The sequence below is a fragment of the Manis pentadactyla genome, chromosome 2, assembly GCF_030020395.1.
Source record: "Manis pentadactyla isolate mManPen7 chromosome 2, mManPen7.hap1, whole genome shotgun sequence".
Lineage (NCBI taxonomy): Eukaryota > Metazoa > Chordata > Mammalia > Pholidota > Manidae > Manis > Manis pentadactyla.
The window spans coordinates 54,122,288-54,147,705 of NC_080020.1; the positions used below are offsets into that span (position 1 = coordinate 54,122,288).

A 25,418-nucleotide genomic window follows, 5' to 3' on the forward strand; every position below is an offset into this window, starting at 1 on the left:
GAGAAAACAGCAAATATTTTTGGTAAAATTCATAGCAATTATGAATACTTCTTACATATGTTCCTTTTTCTAACTGACCAATGAAATTTTTTTATGAATCTGAAATTTTCATAGTTTTTCAATAGAGTATCTCCTGGGCAATAAAATAACTCCTGGAGAGCTAAAGTTTAGCATGACTACATATCCTTCAATACTTTGTTTTTGCTGCCTATCACACATAGGAACATACTATATTAGCATTAGCGTTAGAATTTATAGCCTTATTCACTATATTATAAAGTTTTCAACCAGATAAAAAGGGGGTATTATCAGAGAAATCTTATCACAAAACCATTTCATTTTTACTTAAAAGTTGAGTTATTTTTTTTCATGGAATAAACCCTCGCTCACATGGGCTGTGGACTGCCCGTGTGTGTCATATGTTCAGGAGCACCACCTAAGGCTTTACTGAACACTGGCTTGCTGCTGTGCCTCTCATTCTTATCCTCATTCCCCTAACTTCCTTAACCATAACCTCTGCCACATGGCTGGCCCTGATTCTATGTGGTGATAACAGATAAACCCTTAGGAGAAATGGCATCACTGACAATACCACCAACGTGCCGTAACAAGCATGCTGGCAAAGACAGAGGGGGATATAAGCCATGAGCATGGCAGGAAAGGCAAATTACCTGTATTTTAGGGGACCAAATGCTAACACCAAATAGCCCAAATAAGAGCTATTATAGTTCCTTGAAATGTTTCTAATTGGTAATAGATGGACTCCACATTTTCTGGCTACAAGTAAAAAATTGTTTGTATCATACACAGGAACTAGATTGCCCCAAATGGTAAGAGTACATCACGGGTAAGAAAAATAATGTGAACTAACTCTTAAGGTACTAAAAATACAACATGCACAGTATCTCATGACAAAGTAATTCATAATTTGGGAAAATTCGAATTAATAATAAATAAAAGGCAAATATTCACACTTGAGGTTTTTCAGTATATTATGAACTCCAGTATGTTATGAATTCCATGTAGAGACAAGGTATAGCTTTGCAGTGAACAAAAAGTAGTTTTGAAGACAGCCTTCATTATTTTGTACTATTCAACAGGCCCAAAACTTACTGGTCAAAGTTCCATTTTATATTCACCAAAACCCATCCTGTTGATTTAAATAATTAACCTTGAAAAATCCCAAATAAACTTCAAAGAAGAGTCCACATTTTGGTTTCCACTTTTCTACTTATAATATTCTTTAATCTTTTAATATATACATGCTGTGATTATAGAAGGAAAATTTTTGTAAGCTAAATAAGCCTTTTTCTATAATTACGTTCAATAACATCTCAAAAAAATTTTGTGTTCCCAAAAATGGGTTTAAACAACAAATTATACAAAGAACCACCTACAACTCTAACAAGTAAAAGAATATTGCTTTTAAAAACAAATGCATAATCCACACAGTAGTAACTAATATTTCATAATTCTTAAAGCAGGTAGTCAAATGATTAAATATTTATTTTTCAAAATTTTATCACAGTGAATTTCATTACAGTAAATATAAACTTTTTACTATTATAGAACTATTCCAAGTCTTGCCAATGGCAAAAGTGTTTCATTGATGTTTTTTTCAGAGAAAAAAACATCAATAAAATAAGAAAATGTCATCTCTTTACAAAGAACTTTTTAATATTCTCTCTCAAAAAGGTCTACATAAAAGAAAAGCATCACAAATAGGAATGTCATGTGCTTGATTTCTTCTCTATTCAACCTATCCTCCCAAATTTTGATTTATTTAGAATAGGGAGAATGGAGAACTTCGAGAATAGACTAAGTCAGAAAGGCATTTGAAGTATAAAAGTTCAGCTTACACTGAGAAATTCATTTAAGGATTTGAAGGTGTGCAATATATTTGGGAGAAAAAAATCATCCTGAAACGAACATCTTTGTTTGTTTGTCTGTTTGTTTTTTAAAAAAGAAATGACTAGGAAGGAACTTACATTGCTATTTCATAGGGATTACACTCCAGTTCTTCAGGTTTATTAGTTTCTTTTGGGTAGGAAGGGAGGCTTAGATAAGATCTATTTTTCCCCAGTCCCTAGACAACACTGTATGAAATTAAGGGTGAATTTACTGAGTGAGTGTATGTGGTGTATGTGTGTACACACTCATGCACAGGGAAAGGCCATACATTTGCCCTGACTGGGTCTATCAGGTCTTTTAAGGATTTCTCTGCAAGCACTGGAAGGAACATTTTTATTAATGTGATTTCAATTAAATTCCAATATAATTTTGCAAACTTATAGTAATAGAATGTAGGATGCATCAACAACAAAACTCAATATCCCAAAAGCCATGACAATGACATCAAACATGAAATGAGCTTTTAACCTCAAATACAGTATTAAGATAAAGCAGGGAAATGGGACAAGGATCAGGCCATTGTAAAATCTACTTAGCCTGCGGAAAAAGGCCCAGCTTATTCTTTAACTTAATCTAAAAGTTGTTCTTCCTCTTCTTACAGCCCTTTTATCAATTAAGTAACTTTGTAACCAGGACAAGAGATAGACCTCAAAGTGTAAATGAATCTGTGTGGATAAAGAATGCTGAGATCTGGATCAACACAGTCACCTAAATAACCCTACTCTTAAGACAAAACTTCAAAGGAATTATGTATTACCTGTATAAACCATGCCTTATGCTGAACACTACCCAAAAAGCCATATAAAACCCCAAACCCTAAACCCTTAAATGTGCCTCCTCTCTGAAGTCACCCACACTCCCATCTGAGTGTGTACAGTCTTAAATCAAATAAACTTTCTTGTTGCATAAGACAATTGCACTTCTGTCTGAACTCTTTTCCACGATAAAGACAAGAACTCTCCAACCTCCACCTGAGGTGGTAAATGTCTTTGTCACTTTGCTATTTCATTCAGCTTTCTATCTTAAAACAATCCTTTCCCTCTCCCTTCTGTCTGACCAGTAAGGAAGTGGAAGTTCTCAGAAAATAAACTCAGTCCATCCAGTGCTCTGCAGCTCCCCCAATCCTGCAGTAGTAGCAGCTTAATTCCCACACTGTGCAGATTCAAGCAGACACTGGACACCAGGTGACCCTGGCTTCAGGAGTTGGCAAGGGATTTGCCCCATGCCCAGCAGGAGTTCAATGACCTTCCCTTTCTTCCCTCTTTTCTTCCTTGTTCTCTACTGCCTGTGCAGCTACTGCCATTCATGGCTACTCTTGCTTTAATTCCTCCCTTATCTACACTCGTCCAAACTGGTCAAGAATTCATTCTCAATCAGAGTCAAGAACCCTCCCCAAACTGGGTTGTGGTTTCACTTGGTGCACAGGAAGAGACCTCCCCAGATGCAGATGCCCTACAATGATATCATTATTTTTATTATTAAAGTATCATTGATATACAATCTTATGAAGGTTTCACATGAACAACATTGTGGTTTCAACATTCACCCATATTATCAAGTCCTTACCATGTCCATTGCAGACACTGTCTACCAGTGTAGTAAGATAGTATAGAGTCATTACTTACTTGTCTTCTCTGTGTGGTATTGCCTTCCCCGTGACCTACCTATATTGTGAGTGCTAATCATAATGCCCCTTAGTCCCCTTCACAACTCCTTCCCTTTGGTAACCACTAGTCCCTTCTTGGAGTCTGAGTCTGCTGCTGTTTTGTTCCTTCAGTTTTGCTTTGTTGTTATACTCTACAAAAGAGGGAAATCATTTGGTACTTGTCTTTCTCTACCTGGCACATTTCACTGAGCACAATACCCTCTAGCTCCATCCATGTTGTTGCAAATGGTAGGATTTGTTTTCTTCTTATGGCTGAATAATATGTACCACATCTTCTTTATCCATTCATCTATTGATGGACACTTAGATTGCTTCCATAACTTGGCAACTGTAAATAGTATAAATAAACATAGGGATGCCTATGTGTTTTTGAATCAGGGATCTTATTTTCTTTGGGTAAATTTGTAAGAGTGAAATGCTCCACATCACCAATCATCAGAGAAATGCAAATTAAAACCACAATGAGATATCACCTCACACCAGTTAGGATGGCCACCATCCAAAAGACAACTAACAACAAATGTTGGTGAGGATGTAGAGGAAGGGGAACCCTCCTGCACTGCTGTGGGAATGTAAACTAGTTTAACCATTGTGGAAAGCAGTATGGAGGTTCCTCAAAAAACTCCAAATAGAAATACCATTTGACCCAGGAATTCAACTCCTAGGAATTTACCCTAAGAATGCAGCAGCCCAGTTTGAAAGAGACAGATGCACTCCTATGTTTATCACAACACTATTTATAATAGCCAAGAAATGGAAGCAACCTAAGTGTCCATCAGTAGATGAATGGATAAAGAAGATGTGGTACATATACACAGTGGAATATTATTCAGCCATAAGAAGAAAACAAATCTACCATTTGCAACAACATGGATGGAACTAGAGGATATTATGCTCAGTGAAATAAGCCAGGCAGAGAAAGACAAGTATCAAATGATTTCACTTATCTTTGGAGTATAAGAACAAAGAAAAAACTGAAGGAACAAAACAACCGCAGAATCACAGAACCCAAGAATGGACTAACAGTTACCAGGGGGAAAGGGACTGGGGAGGGTGGGTGAGAAGGGAGGGGTAAGGGGGAAAATGGGGCATTACGATTAGCACATATAATGTAGGTGGGGGGACATGGGAAAGGCAGTATATACAGGGAAGACAAGTAATGATTCTATAGCATCTTACTATGCTGATGGACAGTGACTGTAATGGGGTATGTGGGGGGGACTTGATAATGGGGGAGTCTAGTAACCATAATGTTGTTCAAGTGATTGTACATTAATGATATCAAAATAAAAATATAAACAAACAAACAAATAAATTTCTAAGAGTGGAATTACTGGGTCAAATGATATTTCTATTTTTAGTTTTTTGAGGACCTTCCATATTGCTTTCCACAATGGTTGAGCTAATTTACATTCCCACCAACAAGTGTAGGAGGGTTCCCCTTTCTCTGCATCCTCACTAGCATTTGTTGTTTCTTATGTGTTGGATGTTGGCCATCCTAACTGCTGTGAAATGACATCTCATTATGGTTTCAATTTGCATTTCCCTGATGATTAGCAATGTGGAGCATCTTTTCATGTGCCTTTTGGCCATTTGAATTTCTTCTTTGGAGAACTGTCTGTTCAGATCCTCAGCCCATTTATTAACAGGGTTATTTGTTTTTGGGGTGTTGAGGTGTGTGAGTTCTTTATATATTTTGGATGTTAACCCCTTATCAGATAAGTCATTTATGAACATATTCTCCCATATTGTAGGATGCCTTTCCAACAGCAATATCATTTTAAGCTTCAGTGGGGAAAGATATTTCCTTGTCATTAAGTTGTCTAAGATTTTTGCCCAAAATATGAGGAATGCAAAAGGCTCCTTTTTTAAAGTTATAGTCAATCCAGTTATATTTATATTTTTTAATATATTTATATTATTAGTTATATTAAAGACAAACTTTCCTGATTGACTGCACTAGCTGTTTATAATTATTTCCCCTGTCCTTGTTTTTAAAGAATATTGCCCAGCAAAAACATACTGTGCTCAGTGAAATAAAAGGATTGGTTTAAATGAAAAGGCAATGAGGAGTCAGAACTAGAAAATGAAAATATTTGGGGGTGTGGGGCAGAAATAAGAGGTTGTTTTTCTTCCTACCCTAGCTCAGGCTTATTTCCACGTATGTAATAAAGATTTTGTATGCCTTAATCTCAAATCTCTGAGTGAGATAAACTCCTCTTTGAAGAGTGAAGATAAAATGTTAAAAAAATCAAAGTCTGCATACTATTAAAATTAAGTACCCAAATAAGAAACCACTTAAAAAAAAAAAACTAAAATAAAACAGCATGGAGAATATATAAGTAAACCTCTCAAGAAGCCTGAACAGGATAAAAAAAATTTTTTTTAATTTAAAAAATTTGTGAGTTTTTAATAAACTTTTTAATTTTATGACTTTTTAAACCATAAACTGACATTTAATTCTCTATTCCTATATATTTTTAGTTATTAATTTAATAATCTAACTAATGAACTGTCTTAAATCTAGCTTAATAATATAGTGGGGTAAGAAGTAATTCACCAGATTTTAAATATTTCTCAAAAATTCTATAAAGACCCCTGTTATTTTAAAGTTGTATATCACTGGGAAATTTTAGGAAGAGATTAAGAATCAAATGTCTTACAATCAGAAGTAAGTGAATCACCAAATGCTTGCAAAAAGTAGGAAATATTGATCTATTGATAGGAACTTCCTGTTGTAAAAGCTATTTTCAGTGAAAAAGAAATGCAACCACAGGTAGGAAAAATATATTTGTAACATTTAGAGTTTCATAGTTGAACAAACAACATAAAATGAAAACATGAATAATAATGTTCTTTCTGACAGTTTTGTTCAAATTGTTAAATAGTTACACTGGGATTTACTGAGTAAGTTAATTCTTAATGAAAAACAAAAAATATTCTACATATTTGATCTTCATGATCATTTGCCTTCAGGCTAGATAAACAAAATGTAAATTAAGCAGAGTAGGAGTTCTGTTTTTAACGTACACTAAGGCTTACCTGTTATTCTACAAATTCTAAATTTTTTACGCAATAAAGTAGAATTGATCATTTTTTTCATGCACTGCCATCTTTAACCAAAACAAAAATACATTACCTAATGTTTACCTTCCACAAGGAAACTAGCAACACAATTTGCATTCATAAATTTAACTAACCGTTTACTGTACTTTTGGAGAACCTGAGTTTTTTTAGCCTTTAGCTAATAATGTAACTGTTACCTAGCATAAAGATTACACAGAATTAATTACATGTCAGAGATCTATCTACTTTCTTATACAATCCTTTCTGAAATTTTATTTACGAAGATAGATTACTAGGCCAAACTCAACTATTACCTTACTTTCAAAACTTCTCATTTCCTTGGTAGACTTTTTATGCATCTTCTTGGATCTCTTACAGGAGACACTCTAGCAAAACATATTTTCTTAAAGGTCTTTCATTTATGGTCTAACACCTCTGCTTCCTCCAATACCTCCTGTTTTTTTCTGACTTTGCTCTTTTTTTCCCTTTCCTGCTTTTCTAGTTCCCTCACTCATCTCCTCTTTACTAGTAATCATATTTTTCTCTTTATTATTTTTTATCTATTTACTTTTTCTAATTGTGTTTGTCACTCTCATTTACCCCCTCATCTGATCATTTCATTACATTGTTTTCTACAGTTTTATTTTTTTAGTATCAAGTATTCTTCCCTTAAGTACATACAATAAAAAATGTGCCACAATATTAATACTAACACAGTTTAGTCAATTAACTACATTCAGTGCTGATTTCACATTATACATCTCAACTAAAACTATTACCAGACCATTCTAATGAGTCAGTATGCAATCTTATCTCAGTAGATTTAAACATTATCCATCAAGTTAGGATTGCCTGAATATACAATATCAGTCTGACATGATCTGGGTCATAGGTTCTAAGCATTTGAGAGGACGTAATGGAACAGGATAGCATAGCGTAGCGTAGCATAGCATAGCATAGCATAGCATAGCATAGCATAGGATAGCATAGAATAGAACAGATTTGCTCCCTATACAGTGAAATTATAGAGAATAAATCCTGATAAGCCCTTCTTGAAAATTATGTGTATAATCCTAGTAATTCAAAACTTGCAATTCTGAGAACAATATTTAATTTCCTAAACATGATTATACAGGAGAACTGCAGTGTATGTAATGCAAAAAATTTAATTTTTTATTTTCCCATTTTTCTCATTTCTATCTTGTGTCTAGCCAAAAACAAAAAGAAGAGGTAAATTAAGAACTAAGAATAAAGGAAGACAACTAAGATTTAAAATATATAATATTCAACTTGAATTTAACAAACATGCCTTGTTAGAGGAAATACAAGGTTGCTCTGCTAGACTTGAAGGAAAATATTAAAAAATACAAGTAGTTTATCACCTTACACATAAAAAGAACTGTATTACCCCTGCCCAATGGTGGAAGCCAAGTATTACATTAACATCATAACTGATGTACAACTTTAATATAGTAGAGTTATAACTTTCCAATTCTCTAAAAGAAACAAGCAATTATATTTACTATGTTATTCTATATAATGGAAGCACATCTTTTCTTCCAATTATTTATTTATTTAATTCTATTACAAAGTAATTGTAAAATTCAATAACATATGTCAATAGAATACAGCAAAATATGAATTTTAAGGGGACAAGAGTTAAATAATTTAATAATTTTTCTGATGTCTAAAGAACAATTATTTCCAAAATGCACTTTATTCTGATTTTAAAGAACGTTTTTCAGAGAGTGTTAGTATTAGAAGAGTGTTTTACACTCCATGGATCAGTGACATAAGCAGTACTCACAAAGGACTCTAAGATGGAATAAGTTGTTTGCTTAACCACTCACTATAGAAATTCTGCAGTAAACATATGGCTCCAGAGAAAGGGCAGTATTTTTGACATGACTAGAACAGATCTTATTAATTAGAATGTGGTTTGAAAGACCTCCAATGGAAATGGACACTCATGATTGCCACTAGGCTTTCAGATTATGCAATCAATTCTACCATCTCTGGCTTTGACTTCCAAAACAGCCTCAAGAAATAGTTCGCAAAGCAAAATTGCAACCTCCTGCAACACAGGAAGATGCTGGATATAGAGCAGGGCTCAGTGCCTGGAGGTACTAATGACAGGCTAATGGTTTTAATACACTGAAAAAAAGAAGACAAGCTTAGAGCTAATATAACATATTAAAATACTTCTCTGAACCTAACAATAATTATTAAGCATCTACTATCAGACACTGTATTCAGTTACAGACAAATTCATCTATCAACTAATTATATCCTTCCTTCCATCAAGACTGCTGATCCAAGTGTTCCATTAGACTGTCTTCAAAGGTAGCTCACCATTTTAGTCTCACTGATAAAAATATTGAAATAAACAGCTATGGCAAATCCAATACAAATATTACTATGATTAATTTTAGTTTTGTTTTTCTATGTACAAAAAAATTAACTATTTATTTTAGCTAAACTTAGGCTTTAAAGTTCCAATTTTTATTTTTACCTGAATAGAGAAACAGTGATTTCACAGCTGTAGCTTTTTTAGGATTTTTAAATTAAATATTCTTCACATACAAAAGAAGAATTTGGATCTCTACCACACACCACATACAAAAATTAACTCACAGTGGATTAAAGACCTACAAAAAGCTAAAACTTTAAAACTCTCAGAAGGAAATAAAGGTGAAAATCTACATGACCTTAGACAATAGTTTTTTAAATATAACACAAAAAGTATGTGGCATCAAAGGAAAATACGAATTAGACTTGTTAAAGGACACTATCAAGTGAAAAGACAATCCACAAAATAACAAATTTTCAAATTTTATGTGTGTTCAGGGGCTTATATTCAAAATAAATGAAGAGTTCTTATAATTCAACAATTAAAAAGTAACCCAATTTTAAAATGTGCAAAGGCTATGAATAGTTATGACTTTGAAGAACATATACAAATGACCAATAAGCATACGAAAAGATACTTAACATAATTAGTCACTGGGAAAATGCAAATAAAAAACCATAATGATATACACTTGACACTTGACACCAACTTGTATATTTATATTTTTAAATATAAAATAACAAATGTTGATGAGATGGTGCAGGAATATCACTCACACATTCCTGGTGGAAATATAATGTATGCAACCAAAATGGTGCAGCAACCACTGTTGGAAACCAGTTTGGCAGTTCCTCAAAAACTTAAACATATAATCATCATACGACCCAGCAATTCCTAGGTATATAACTGAGAATTGAAAACATATGTTCATGTAAAAACTTGTACGTGAATGTTCATTACAGTATTATTCATAACAGCCAAAAACCGGAAACAACCCGAATATCCATCAGCTGATGAATGACTAATATGTGATAAATCCATAGAATGGAACATTATTCAGTCATAAAATGGAATGAAGTACTGTCACATGCTATAACACAGATGAACTTTGAAAACATTATACTAATTGAAACTAGACACAAAGGGTCAAAATATTCTAGGATTCTATTTATGTGAAATGTCTAGAACAGGCAAATCCACAGGGTTCAAAAGTAGATTAGTAATTGATAGAAAATGGACAGTGGAGGGAATTGAGACAAAATGCTAATAGGTAAGGAGTATCTTACTGGGAAGATGGAAATGTTCTGGAAGTAGATAGTAGTGATGGTTGCACAACATAGTAAGTATACTAAAAAATCACTAAGTGTGCCCTTTATAATGGTGAATTCTATGTTAAGCATAGCATTAAATATTTTAAATAAAATTTATTCTTCAATAGTATTAAAACATTTTAAATATGCTTAACTATACCATTTTAGAAAGATTTTTATGGAGAAAAGAATTAAATATAGTAACTATAAAAATGTTCCTTCCATTTTGCTTTTACCAAGTTAGAGTAATCTAAAAAATATTATGGAAGAAGAAAATTTTAATTATGATTAAGTAGTCTTTAAATTGTTATGCATCTTAGATTATCATGCTTAACACCTGAAACTTTCACATGGACGTTAAGACTCAAGGCCTCAGTTACCTGCATATTTGAGGGAAAACAGCCTTCTCCAAATAAACAGGACACCTAATGCCTTAGAAAAATAGTTGTGTACATTTATTCATATGTATCATAGTGTCATAGATCATGAACTGCCTCAACCTTTTTAGTTCATGAGATTTCAAAATCAGCAAACACCAAAGGGCACTTAACTGATGGAAATAATGATTGTCTTCATCATGAAGATACAAACATGTTCAACTGGACCTTGAGGCACTGTACACTCTTTAGAACTCTCAATTACAGAGGGAGAATTTTCTTAGAAAAAAAGGGCATTTCAAAGCTTCAATGATGTTGATAATTTATTAAAAATATATCACGATGTACACTTAAAAGTGGTACGTGCTTTGTGGGAAAGGCACTTCAATTCATTCAGGTAATGGCAGTTTGTAAACACCAAGCTTTTTTTACTTGTATCGATTCCTGTCAATATGGTAATTTTATCTAAGAATAAAGACCACTTTTAAATAAAGAAAATAACATGTAAATAACTTCAGAGATTAAAAAGCTATGGCTTATACCATTAATTCATTAAGATTGTGCATACTATACCTGACATATTTTCAGGATAGCCAACACCTCTGCAATTTCATCATATTGAACTACCTAGATTTCTCCTATTTCTAGATGAAATGAGCATGTCTTAGAAGAAAAAACCTTTCTCATCCTCCAATCAACCCTGATTTATAAAAAAAGGCTCTGTCTAGAGCCAAAAGCTAAAGTTCCCATAACTATGAGCTTCCCAGTCATGTATGGAACATGAGGTCCCAGAAGCTACCGTTGAACTCCTCACATACCTGTCTTAGGCATCCCAAACTGTGGGGAAGACAAACATTGGGAGTGTTATCCCATTCCCACAATCAGAGAAGTCTTAATTCTCTGTCACAAGCTAAGCTTTTGAAGCTCTAAATTCTACTCTCCTACCTTTATATCTAAGAATAAAGCTGAAGGAAAACTTGAGTTTATAATGGGCCTTGGTTCTCAAGTATTTAAAACATTTTCTTCAGGTCAATCTTGATCTTAATAGCACATAAATAGGAAAATGGTGGGGTGAGGGGCATATTTCATAAATTAGCTCACTAATAAACTGCTACTGGTTGCTGGCACAGAGACCACTGACCTAAATGAAATAAAGGTGAGTTAATGACAACTGAACCATGTCATGTGTTTCACTGACATATTAATGTTAAATTGTTTTATGAAGTGCCAAGGTATTCGAACATTTCTTTTCAAGAATTCTTTTTATTTTAATTTTTTTAAAAACTTTTTTGATATTCTTTTCAAAAACTTTTTTCTTTTTTTCCTGAAAAAGTTACCAAAACCTGTCCTCATAGTCTCTAGAACTTATAAATTCTTAATCAACTCTCCTATGCATTATTTTGAATGTCAAATCATAATAAACTAAGTCCTATGAACTATTTATATGTAAAATTGTAAGTTATTAACTTAAGAGAACAAGTAGTCTTTAAAAGAGACTTACTGTATCTTGTAGTTTTTGCCTATAAGTATTTAAATTTTTACTTGCTATTTAATGCTGCAAGAGATGGTCTGCGGTAGTTCACAGATACCCCCAACCAATTCCCACAGAAACTTCTGTATAGAGAAAGTGACAATGGCAGCATTGAAGATAAGGAGAAAATCTCTTTAATATGAAAACATAATTTTCTTCTTTTCTGTTAATTAAAATACCTGATGCTTTGCCTCAGTCGTATGTAAAAGATTGTTGCTTGCATGGAATAAATATGGGAACGAACATATTTACATTTTTAAAAAGAATTATAGCAAATAAATGAAAAATGTGAATAGATATTTAATCTATGTTTACGAGACTCTTCTCTAAACAATACTAGGTCACATCTTGAACAGCTAAACTTTTAAAGGATAAGAAATAATATTATGATATTATTATGTAGAAACTCAGAAAGATGGGGGAAAACATATAATTAGTTTGTATTGAATACTGTTCTGACCATCATTCAATAAGAGACTATCATAAAGCTCTATTGTGAATGAGGCATGACTAGAAAAAAGTTTGCTGATATAGTTTTAAAGGCAACGAAGAAAGAAAAATGCTCTTATATGTTACTATAAAAATGGGATAATAAGTGTTATTTTGCTCAGCTACAGATGCTGTTACTAGAGGTAACCAATATATCAAACCCAAGTTTCAAACAGACTTTAATTTTATAGTTAAACTATTCTAAAAAATATGAACACACATGTAAACTGAAACATTTAAAAATGCATATATAATAACTCCTATTTTAAAAAATGTTTCATTGGAAAAGAAATTTGTTCATATTCTTCTTCTAATAAAGCCTCCAAGTACATGAATGTTTTCTGTAGTTATTTATATGTAGTACAGGAAGTCTATAATACAAGTTTATTTCTTTCCTCCCTACATCAATGTTACATGGTGTATTACTGTATCACATGTGAACAGATTCATATACATACAAAAGGTTAAATTACTTACTTTTTTCTATTTGTAAGGACAAATATACGTGTGACTTTCACTAATATAGCAGAAAGAAGCTAGCCAATGACTATTTATAGTATTACATAGTTCATCCTACTTACTGTTGAAGAACCCAGTGCAGATTTTGGAGACCTAATTATTCCAGCAATTGAATGACGAATAGATTCAAATTTGGACAGCCTTTCCTTTCTTTCCTGGAAAGATTAAGAAAGAAATCCTCAGTGGTAATAAACTATCCAGTATATACCCAATAATGCTAGTTATTGAGATCTTTATAAACAGCTCATATCCATCCACCATGTCTTCCAACTAAATAAAATATAAATTTCTTGCCATTAAAGATGACACAATCAAATGCATATCAACTCTATAGCATCTTAATTTCCTGGTCTTGCAGTATATGTCTTGATTTGGGGAAAAAAATTAAGAAATAGAAATTCATGAGATTGGAGAAAACAAAAAAATGCAAAGAAAATTCACATAAAACCAAGTATTAAAATGCAGGAAAAAAAAGACAAAGACACAAGCTAAAAGGTACAGTCTAACATAGAAGATTTCAGACAGCACTGAGTATGTCTAGTAAATGTAGACATTTTTGGCCATATGCTACCTGATAAACAGTTAGTTTCTGAAATTCAAATCTTGTTTCTCCTCTTGCCTACTCCCACTTTATTTACTTTTCATTCTAATTTTGCAGGGTAATAGTTATTATCCTACAAATACACACATACTAATCATTTAAAATAATCTTAGGATAACCTTGTTACAAATAGGTGATCTCAAATTCTTTTCCATCACCATTATCACTTACATTATTAACTTACTTATGATACTATGTAAATCACTATCTCTTCCTCAATTTGACCATCTATAAAATGGAAAAAATCGAACTTTGCTCAAAGGTTACTAACAAGTAAATTACTATAAGTGATTAAACATTAACATGTTAAAGGTACATACATATTTAGTAAAATTTACTTTTAAGAAATAAATCTTTAATGTAGGACAAACGGTCATCATCACAGAAATGTGAGCTGATATCACAGGAATGTGAGCAGTCTATAGCCTTAATCCTAGCTGTAGCTTCATTTTATTTTTTAGTAAAAAATCACATTAATGGAGCCACAGGAACTACTGAAGGAAAGATATCCTTGAGGTACTGAAGAGTAGAGTGGCCTTTCTTTAAAGCATGTCCATCTTCAACCTCAGTGTTTGGGAATTTTTTTCAAATCTATTTCTGGTACTTATGAAGTCTTCTGAAATAAAGACATTTGGGGAGGTAAAAATTGATAAAGGGTATAGCTAGGATGTGGAGAGTGAAAGAGTGGGGAGTAAGGCATACATGGCAGTTGTTTTGTAATTAGATTTAAAAAGAAATATATTATGATGGTGTAAAGCACACACATTGGCAAACACTGTATTAGCTATAGTTTTTCTACTCCCATACCTATATGTCCATTTTCTTACTACTCTGGAGCATTTCTGCCCCTGACGGAGTGGCTGTGGAGGTGTCAGTGGTGTTAATCATCAGTGATGCTAATGTTGATATTGCTGCTGAGACTACTGATGGGAAGATGAGATCAAAGTGCTGACCTCACCAGTTCGGCAATGAAAAGCTTCACAAGAAAGCACCAGGCACCTCTACTGTGAATTTAGACTGCTCCTCTGACTCAAACTTCTTAGAATACTAGAGGGAGTATGGCCCCAGTGTAGGAGTACTGTGAACACAGAACTGAAAATGACATGGGAGGTTATGCAGAAAAGTAGAACATTCAGGGACAGTTTTAGGTATTAGGAAGTATTTTATTTGTAAATGATTTAATAATATTCACAGACATAGATAATAACTCTACTTAAGCTACATGTTGGGCATCAAACCCTATGGAAGGAAAGAGAACCATTTCCCCCAAACCTTTTGATAATATGAAAAAAGAAAGTATGTTCTTAAGAAGCTAATATTAATATGTCTAATGAATAGATCCAGGTGTGGGGTAAAGACTACAAAAATTGCTTCCTTTATATTAAGATACAAAGCACAATATATTATGTGTTAGGAGGGATACAATTAGTGAAAGTACTCTTTCATTTAAAGGTTCATTTCATTTATTTTTAATTAAGTGAGGCAGGGTCTCTCTGTGTATGTGTGTATGTATGTATGATATTATTTCATAATAATTAAAAGTTTACCTACTATCAATTTAAAAAACTCCCTAAGAAATAATAACTAATTACTCACAGTTCAAGTAAAACTATACCTATCAGGTAGAGAAGTTACTCTCACTACAACTCCCAAATTGCAGCAAGACAGACTCTCATGTCACCTCGGGTTCTGATTGACTAAGGATGTAAAAGGTAAGAACTGAGGTTTTGCTGGTTAGAAACTCTAACAAAAATTAACTCTTCAAGATGCTGTAGTAGGCTACAAATAAACAACTTTAAACAAAAAGCACCTAACAGTTCTCAAAGTAGGGCTCTTAAAGGAGGCACTAAAGTAGAAGAATAGGTACATGATGTCAGAAGGGATAAGGAGTATAAATCTGGGCAAATTATTTAAGTACGCTGGTTCTCAGTTTCCATATCAGTAAACAGGAGGACACTGGACTAGGTAAAATCTTCATCTCAAAAACTACATGACCATCTCCAGCTCCCCAATCATTTTCATTGCTCTGAAGCGTTCCATGCGTCAGGTTGGCCGCCAGTTACTTCCCTTAGAGCGTTTTTGTCACATTCTGCTGGAGCAACCTTAGAACCTGACTTCCAATGGGAAGGTGTGCTTGCTGGCACACTTTACTTGCTAAAATGAGTCATTAAAACAATAACCAAGTATTATTTCTCACAGACTTTGTAAATAAACCCAATCTAATAACATTCTTGGAAAAAACAATGAAAAATGATTAATTGGTTCACTAGGAAGAGTCAGATATTTATTCAAATCAGGAGGCAATAAGAATCAAGAAACAGATAACAATATTCATGCTCAAACTCCACACTGACTGCCAAATATCTTTAGGGCCACTTATGCAAGGCAACTATGAAGTCTGGAGGGACTTTGTGAGAAAAAATTACAGAGAAATTATAAGCCAGGGAAGACTGTCTCCTGAAAAAAATTCTATGCTGTTGATGAATAACTCCATAATGTAAATGAAATACTCCAAATATCGACAAGTCCTTCATAAAAGGAATGCATTTATCAATAACCAGATAACTCAGTCCTTTGCTGATGTTAATTTGCTGGGGAGAATAAAGGATATACAATTTTTATTCCCATCAGGATATAGAATTTACGTATTAGACAGTTTGTAAATAATTTATTTTAGTGACTGGGTTCTGACTGAAGACAAATCATTTTAAAGGTATTCACTGCTTAGTAACCTAACTGTCATACTGTCTTTTTAATTTGATGCTTACATATCAAGAACATTTATTAAAAGAAACACAGCCTCCCCCTTGCTAAGTCAAGCATTTTCATATTCTGAAATAATGAAATGGAAACCAAACATGCAAAAGGAACATCTGAATGATTATTAAGGTCTTTTCTTAATATAACAATGCTAGGAAATTAATGGTATAACAGAATAGAGTTTGATGATACCTAGGTTGTAAAATGTCATATCATTCTTTTGCTTTCTTGACTCTATCTCTTAAATAAGATGATGTCTGTAGGGAAACAAGACCCAAGCAGAAGGTTATAATCAGCTCCCTTCCTATTCAGTCTTTAGATACAATTCATTTTCCATGGTGCTTTTCTCAAAATGTACGAGCAAAATGGCCAAAGATATTCTTTTTATAAATTGTCTAGTGCAAGATGCACACCAACCAGGTTCATTATGAGGAACAATTTAAGTGCTGACTCAGAAATTTAAGTACTGATAGACTCTGTTCAGTAAACTACTGCACATTTCAGTTTTTTGAAAAATCACAGTATTATGAGTTAAACTATCAAGACTCATATTAACTGCGATTCCGCTTTTAAAACAATTAAGAGACATAATAAGGGGATAAGTGTATTTTCTTTGGTTAAACCAATGAATTGCACAACAAAGGATACGTTATAACGAAAGTATTATTTCACTAGAGGTGTCAATGTCAGGCAAAGAAGGCAATTTACTAACTGCAGCCACGCCCTCACAAACTCCCAAGTTCCTTATTCTATTTAACACATTATTTTAATCAGACAGAAATAACCCCTTTGCCATTTCCTACAGCAGCTGCTCGTGTCTTTCTCACAGCAGCTTCCTTATTTCTTCTGTCTCTCCCTGATCTTTCCTCCCATTTTTCCTTCTTTCTCTTCCCTCTCTCCCTTACGATGCTGAAAGCTAATAAATATTAGCTATTATTATTTTGATTTTACTAATACTGATAAGGACATTTGGGCTGTTTGTATCTGGCTGTTGTGAATAATGCTATGAACATGCATATATATGTATTTGATTATCTGTTTTGAACTCTTTCAGGGATATATCTAGGAATGGATTGCTGAGTTATAGCATAATTCTAATTTTTTAACTTTGAGGAAGAGCTAAACTGTTTTCCAAAGTGGCTGACCTATTTTACATTCATACATTATATGAAGCTTCCAATTTCTCCACACCCATCACTAACAATTGTTTTTGTCTGTCTTTCTGATAATAGCCATCCTAGTGAGTGTGAAGTGCTGCTTGCCTTCATTTTTTAAGGATATTTTCACTGGATATACCTCAAAGTTGATGAGTTTTGTTTTTTTCCCCCAGCACGCTGTCTTTTGGTCTCCATTGTTTCTGGTGTGAGGTCAGAGATAATTGATGTCGTTATTCCCCTTTGCATAAAGTACATTTTTCTTTGACTGCTTAAAAAAAAAAAAACTAGCATATAAGTAGACGTAATTTTTTTCTTTTAACTATCTTAGTTGAGGTTTTTTAAATTTCATGGACGTGGGAGCGCAGTGTTGGAAAACATTGACTATTGCCTCTTGAAATGTTTTCTACTCCTATGTCTCTCTCCTCTTCTTCTCAGATTCTCATTACATGTGTGGCAGCCCATTTGATATTACCCCATGATTTCAAACACTGTTACTTTTTTTTCTCTTTTTGTTTCAATGTGGATACCTGAATGTGGATTTCTTTCAACCTGTCTTCACATCCCATTGATCTTTTTCTCTCTGTGTCCAGTCTACTAGTAAGTCCATCTAACGAATTCCTCAGTTCTGATATATTTTTAATTTCTAGAGTTTCCATTTTTATAGTATTTAAATCACTGCTGAAATTCCCCATCTTCTCATCCCATTGTCCATTTTTACATTAGATACCTTAGCATTTTTATAATAGCTATATTAAAGATATTGTCTGATAATTCCAGTATCTGGGCAATCTCTGATTCTATTTATTTTCTTAGCTGTGGATCACATATCTTAGTGTAAATTTTTTTACCATATGCTGGATACTTTGTAAAAAAGAACTTTACAATCTGAATTCAATAAAACTTACCTCAATGAAGAGGCATACATCCTCCTTTTTTCTGTCAGCCTGTTAGAGTTGGGGCTGTAGTTAATCAGTTAGGTCTGCTTTACTCTTAATCAGCTCATCACCAGCTTCTAATATTCTGAAAGCTAGATCAGGAGTTTTCCTTCAGCTAGGAATGGTAGCTGAACCCTGGCCAGATCCCAGTATCCTGCCTATGCTTCAAAGCCAATCTATCAGCGTCAGGAACTATGGGAGATCTCTTCAAGCTTTACAGCCTCTTTGGAGAGTGGCAGAGCCTAGGGAATTCTCTTTGCTCTCCAGTCACAGCCACAACTTTATATATCTTAAAAGATAATTTCCAGCCCTTAAGAATGGTCCCTTGCAACTTTCTATATCCAAACTGGATACAGAAATTCATGTGTATTTTATTAATATTAACCAGTCATCATTCTATTACCTTTATTCATGAACAAAAGAAATACAAAGACACAATTCAAAGGTTTTCAATATGACAAAGAAGAAGGCCATTAATTTATCAAAAGTTACATATTTGAATTTGACCACCATTTTCTAAGGCAGTCAATTACCACAAAGTCCTTTAGACTTCAAGCCTATATTCTTCAGATCATTTAAAGGTTTAAAGTCCAGACCTCTCAAAAGTTTTGAGTCTTGTTATTTTGTTTTGTTTTTGTTTGTTTTGGGGAAGTATTGGTTTTGTATTTGCTACAGAGGACCTCACAAAAGTACTACAAAGACTATTATGTAAATATTTCATTATTTGTAAATGTTTAAGTTTCCAACTTCATCTAAAAAGTTTCCTGAATGGTTTTACTGTTTAGTATTCTCATATTGCACATGTATGAATAATCCTCTTATCTCTTCAGAGCTCCTTTTGCTACTGAACTAGTAATTGGAAACATTTGGCATTTCAAGGCCTCAGTCAAGATTTTATTTATTAAAATGGAATCTGAAACTGCAGGATCTAAAAGAAAATTCTAAGACTTAATGAAAGAATAGAAAATAATGTATTTTAAAGAAAGGAATGTAGTACTTATTGCATTTCTTTATCTGCAAATAAAATCCAACTGGGAGACCTGTTTTAGGAAAAAGTCAATCAGGTCCTAAGCATTTGTTTCACCCTCAGCCCCTCTGAGAGAAACTGCAACACTATGGGTCTGTTGGTGTCCCCTGCTTGCGAATGAAATCAGTAGAACAGAAGGTAGAGCTGAGGAAAGCAGACAGACAAATTCTTGCGGACATGGTTTGAATTTCTGGGTATTATCTAGTTACACGAGTGGATAAACTCTCTGTTTTTGCTTTAACTACTCTGCCCTGGCTGACTGTTACATAGAACTAATACAGTAGGCTTTCCTAACTACACTACCCATTAGTAACTGAAGATTTCCAATAAGCAATTACGAATGTCACAAATGTCACTGACAAAGTAATAGAAAACCTTTATTTTTATGTTTTGGACACTTCACTTTTAATAGGAAAATAAACCTTTTAATATTGAAACGCATTCACACAAATGTAAAAATTATTTGTAAAATAAACACTATGTTGTGATAATTATTCTTACTTATCCCCATTAATTTAACAGTTACAACACATGACATACAAAATAACTGCTTAATGGTTTAGGAAAATCCTAGTTTAGATGACTATTAATAGATACTATACTACAAAAGATTCAATAGTGCCACAGGTTTTAGTATTGCCCAGTTAAAGAAATTTAAGTATATTTCTTAAATGTAGGATGTTTAGAGCTTTATTTGCACAGACAATCTTTTTTTTTTTTTTGGAGGAAATATTATTCTGCAAAATTCACTTCAAGAAATGCTGTCACAAAGGTTTCATTCTCAGGAGGAAGGAGGGGAAACATTCTCTTCCACTTTACATAAGTCATGGCTTTTTCTTCAGTATTATCATCATCACATCTAATATCTCCAAATTAACTAATTCATGCTCGTCTCTGGTCATAGTTTCCTATTCCATCAGCTTGCTTTCAACCAATCCCACTGTAACCATTTTTCAACCTCACTGAAACACTAAAGCTTTGAGTCTTTGAATTTCTCCAAATCAATCACCTCTGTTCTTCTATTTTCTGTTTATATAACTGACATGCCATGGGGCATCATTTCAATGACATCTGCTAATATTCTAAACTCCCTTGCTATCCTGTCTCTTAGTTGCAGCCCTGTATCAAGCTCTACAGTTGGATGGATCCAAACTATCTGCTCTCTGAGCTTGCATTCAAGCAACCCACCACTGCTGGGGAGAATCTCATGATTATTAACTTCAAATGGGCCCTAAATATCTGACAGTATAATCACATTTCTCTGGCCAATTCACTTCTTATTGTCCCACTGTTCTCAACCATTTCAACTTTCCCACTTTTCATGTGCCTAAAACAACCTGGTTCTACACTCCAGTTTCTTTAGAAAGAAAGAAGCCCCAAACTCCTTCATCTTGCCTTTTCAAACCTACATATCCATTATTTCTCTTCCCATTCTAACCCCCTTCCCCTGTGGAAACACGGGCCTCCCTCCCATCTAAGGATGACCACTGTACTTGTACCTTAGATCTCATCTCCTCCTATCCTTAAGAACCTTAAACCTTACAAGAATCTAATAGAGTTCTCTTTGATGTACTGTCTACCATTCTTTCTCAACTTGTTCCTTTCCCATCAACTTTTATATATATTTATGTTGTTCTCACAGGGAAAAAGGAGGAGAGAGAGCAAGAAATATAGGATGGAAATGAGTAGGGAAGGAGGAATAAAGACAGGAAGGCATGGACTTCTCCCTTCACCATACACCTTGCTCCACTACTGCTTGCTCTTTATAAACAAAATTCATAAAGGAGTTATCTATGTTCACTGTCCCCATTTTTCTCCCCTCCCATTCCACTCCTCAATCTGCTCCCATTTGGCTTTCACCCCATCATGACACCAACACAGATACTTTTAAGAAAACAACAAACTTCATTTTACTAATCCAACAGAGATATTTCTCACTTATCTTACCTGATCCCTTGGGAGAATTCTACTCTATGACCATGTACTCCTACATGCAAAATCCACTTGACCTACCCTCCTCCAGACTCTCAGATTACACACTCTGTTCCCTTAGCAGGCTCACCCTCCTCCACCTGGCCATTAAGCAGTAATGGGCTTCTAAGCTCTGTCGGTTTCAGTCTCTCTTTTCCTTACTCTATATTTCTTCCTTAGGGAATATTTCACATGTCCCAACTCCAACATATTTAATACTGAACTCACAACTCCCAAAGTTGGCCTTTTTCAGAGTTTCTTATTTTGATGAATTGTACTAATCACCCTGTTTTAGAAGCCAGATATCTTGGAGTCCAAACTCACACTCACAATATAATGTAAGCTCCAGGAGTTAAGAGGGCTTTATCAGTTTTTTTATTAAAATTAAAAATTTTAATGCTACATTTTAATGATGTGTTTAAGCCAAACAGGGGCTACCAGACATCAATTAAATAATAAATTTAAAAGGAGTGAATGGGAGGGCAGAAAAAGGGAGACAGTGAACATGTGCTAAACAATCTCAAGTGATTCTTTAAAAAAGATAAAAGTGATGGACTCAAGTTTAATCAGTCATTCCAATATAAGTAACATTCTAATTTTTATTGATTTTATGAAATCTGCAGTTATCCTTATATTTTGAAAAACACTCTGCCATAAAAGTATAATAATCCAAACAGTATGGTATTGGCACAAAATAGACACATAGATCAATGGAACAGAATAGAGAGCCCAGATATAAACCCATACTTATATGGTCAATTAATATATGACAAAGGAGTCAAGAATACACTATGGGGACAAACAGTCTCTTCAGTAAATGGTGCTGGGAAAACTGGACAACTATTTGCCAAAGAATGAAACCAGACCACATTCTTACACCATACTAAAAATGAAAATAAAACCCAAAAATAAACTCAAAATGGATTAAAGACCTAAATATAAGACCTGAAGCCATAAAACTCCTAGAAGAAAACACAGGTAATAAACTCTAGAACATTGGCATTAGCAATTTCTTTCTGGATATTTCTCCCCAAGCAAGGGAAATAAAAGTGAAAATATACATTAAGTTAGAAGGTCTCTGCACAGCAAAGGAAGCCATCAATAAAATGAAAAGGCAACCTAGTGAATGGGAGATACTTGCAAATGATATATGTAATAATGGGTTAATAACCAAAATATATAAAGAACTCATAAACTCAACACCAAAAAACACAAATAATCTGAATAAAAAATTGCCAGAGGATCTGAACATTTTTCCAAAGAAGACATAGAGATGTCCAACTGACATGTGAAAAGATCCTCAACATTACTAATCATCCAGTAAATGCAGATCAGAATTATAAGGACATATAACCCCATAACAGTTAGAATGGCTAGTGCCAAAAAGACAAAAAATAACAAATGTTGGCAAGGATGTGGAGAAAAGGGGCCCCTGGTGCACTGTTAGTGAAAATGTAAAATGGTGCAGCCACTATGGAAATATTATGGCATTTCCTCAGAAAATTAATAGAAAAATTACACTACCCACTAATTCTACTTCTGGGTATTTACACAAAGAAAACAAAAACATTAATTCAAAAAGATAAATGGACCCCTATGTTTACTGCAGCATTATTCACAATATCCAAGATATGGAAACAATCTAAGTGTCTATCAATGGATGAATGGATAAAGAAGATGTGATATATGTGAACAATGGAATATTACTCAGCCTTAAAAAAGAATGAAATCATTTATGACAACATGGATGGACCTAGAAGATATGTTAAGTGAAGTAAGTCAGTGAAAGACAAATACCATGTGATTTCACTTATATTTGTAATCTAAAAAAAATAAACAAAACAGAAATACACTCATAATTAAAGAAAAGAAACTGTTGGTTGACATAAGAGAAGGAGGTGGAGGAACAGGCAAAATAAGTGAGGGGAACAGAGAGGTACAAACTTCCAATTATAAAATAAATAAATCAATGGATGAAAAGTACAGCATAAGGAATATAGTCAATAACATTGAAATAACTTTGTACGATGACAGATGGTAATTATACTTATGGTAAGCTTCCAGTGATATATATAACTGTTGAATCACTAGGTTGTATTCCTGAAACTAATATAATATTGTATATCCATTATATGTCAGTAAAAAAATTGGGGAAAAACTCTCAAAAAAAAAAATAGCCAAAAGAATGGTATCTTGGGAGTTAAAAGATTTTTCCCTTTAGCCTTTCTCAGAGATTGATTTTCCAATATTTTGATTTGGAAACTAGCTAATTATGTTTATAAATAGCCACAGATTTTGATACAAAAAACATTGAACTTATTCAAATAAAGGCTCAGGAGTGGCATAATATGTATCCAGAAATAAATATGCATTATTAAATCAGATTTTCCCAGTTAAAGTTAAATACCACCTCCAGGGCTTGCTTTTTACCAATATGAATGTTAACTAAATCACAGGACCAGGTCTCTATCTTATATAATAAGCTCTAATCTGCTTAAGCTAATAAAGCACACACTGGCTATACTGGTATTTTCAGAAGTTCATTAACTATTTCATTAATAGGCAATAGGTAGAGTATAATCAATAAGAAATGAACAGCATACTACACTGCTGGCCTAGAGCAGTCAATGCATAACTCCAAATATCAGACTTGAAATCAAGATCTTTGATTAAGTATCATCCTTCAAACCACAGTTTTTCATCTGAAAATTAAGAATGGGTACTCACCAGTAAATATATCAAAGGTTTCACAAAATTATTAAAGGTATAATAATGGTCAACACTATTCAAAATGATATTTTTTTATTAAGCAGAATTATTACATTTAAAAAAATGTTTGAAGACTGAGAATTTGAACTTCTCCTAAATCCCATTGCTCTACTAAATTCTCCACAGATTTTGTACCACTAGCCACGGCCATCTCTGTGCTTACAGAGAATACCTCATGAACCTCTTGGAAATGCCCATAGAAAAAATCATAACAAAGAACAGTCTTGAAACCTGAATCTTATTTTCATCTATCAGCTTGAAGCAAAGGCTCTATTTAGCTCTGACTACAGAGCTGCCTGAACCCCTAAAATAAGGCTTCTCTAGAAAGGTTTCCTATAGTAACTCATTCACAGCAAAACATATGAAGACTCTAATAAATGTATATGAAAATTTATTAATGGTGCTTAACATTTTTATTCCTGATGAGTCTTCCACCCCAAAACGTTGTTTTTGGCTCTGTTTATATATTTTCTGACTGGAGATATAACAAGTACAAAAAACTTATTTGTTGAATTAGAAGTGGCATCTCTGAAAATGGAGAGGTTCTATTTTATTAAAAGAATGGCCAAAGGGAATATAATTCTTATCCATTTTTTAACTAAATTTTTCTATATTCACATGACCTACATATCTTGTAAAGTATAACTTTTAAAAGACTCATGATTGTTCTTCACTATCTTCAGTCCTTTGTCAGGCTAGCTCTTCCTCTTCGAGATCTACACTGTGAAAAGTCCTCCTTGCCAAGCATTAACTTTCTCCCTTATGAGTGGCTGCAATGCATTTATCTGATATTCAGAAAAGGTTACAGAGAGAAAGCTTTCCTGTAAAGGGGAAGAAAAGCTGATACAAATATTTGTAAGGTCTTGTAGAAATCAGATGGACTCACAATATCTAGAATGAGTAAGAAAGAAAGAAAGTTGTTTAGAACTAGTCTAGGCCTACTTAACACCAGCTGCTATACTGGCAGGCACATAGCAAA

General features: G+C 33.6%; 1 protein-coding gene across 10 annotated transcripts in view; it reads right to left on the reverse strand.

Annotated features, from left to right (window-relative positions):
- The window catches only part of FER (FER tyrosine kinase), a 500,422-nt gene that overhangs the window by 269,145 nt on the left and 205,859 nt on the right, over positions 1 to 25,418 (reverse strand). For all 10 annotated transcript variants that reach the window (XM_036886890.2, XM_036886889.2, XM_057492762.1 and 7 more), the window contains one exon: positions 13,282 to 13,374. In XM_036886890.2, the coding sequence (XP_036742785.2) occupies positions 13,282 to 13,374 (93 nt within the window). The remainder of the gene's footprint in view (positions 1 to 13,281; positions 13,375 to 25,418) is intronic.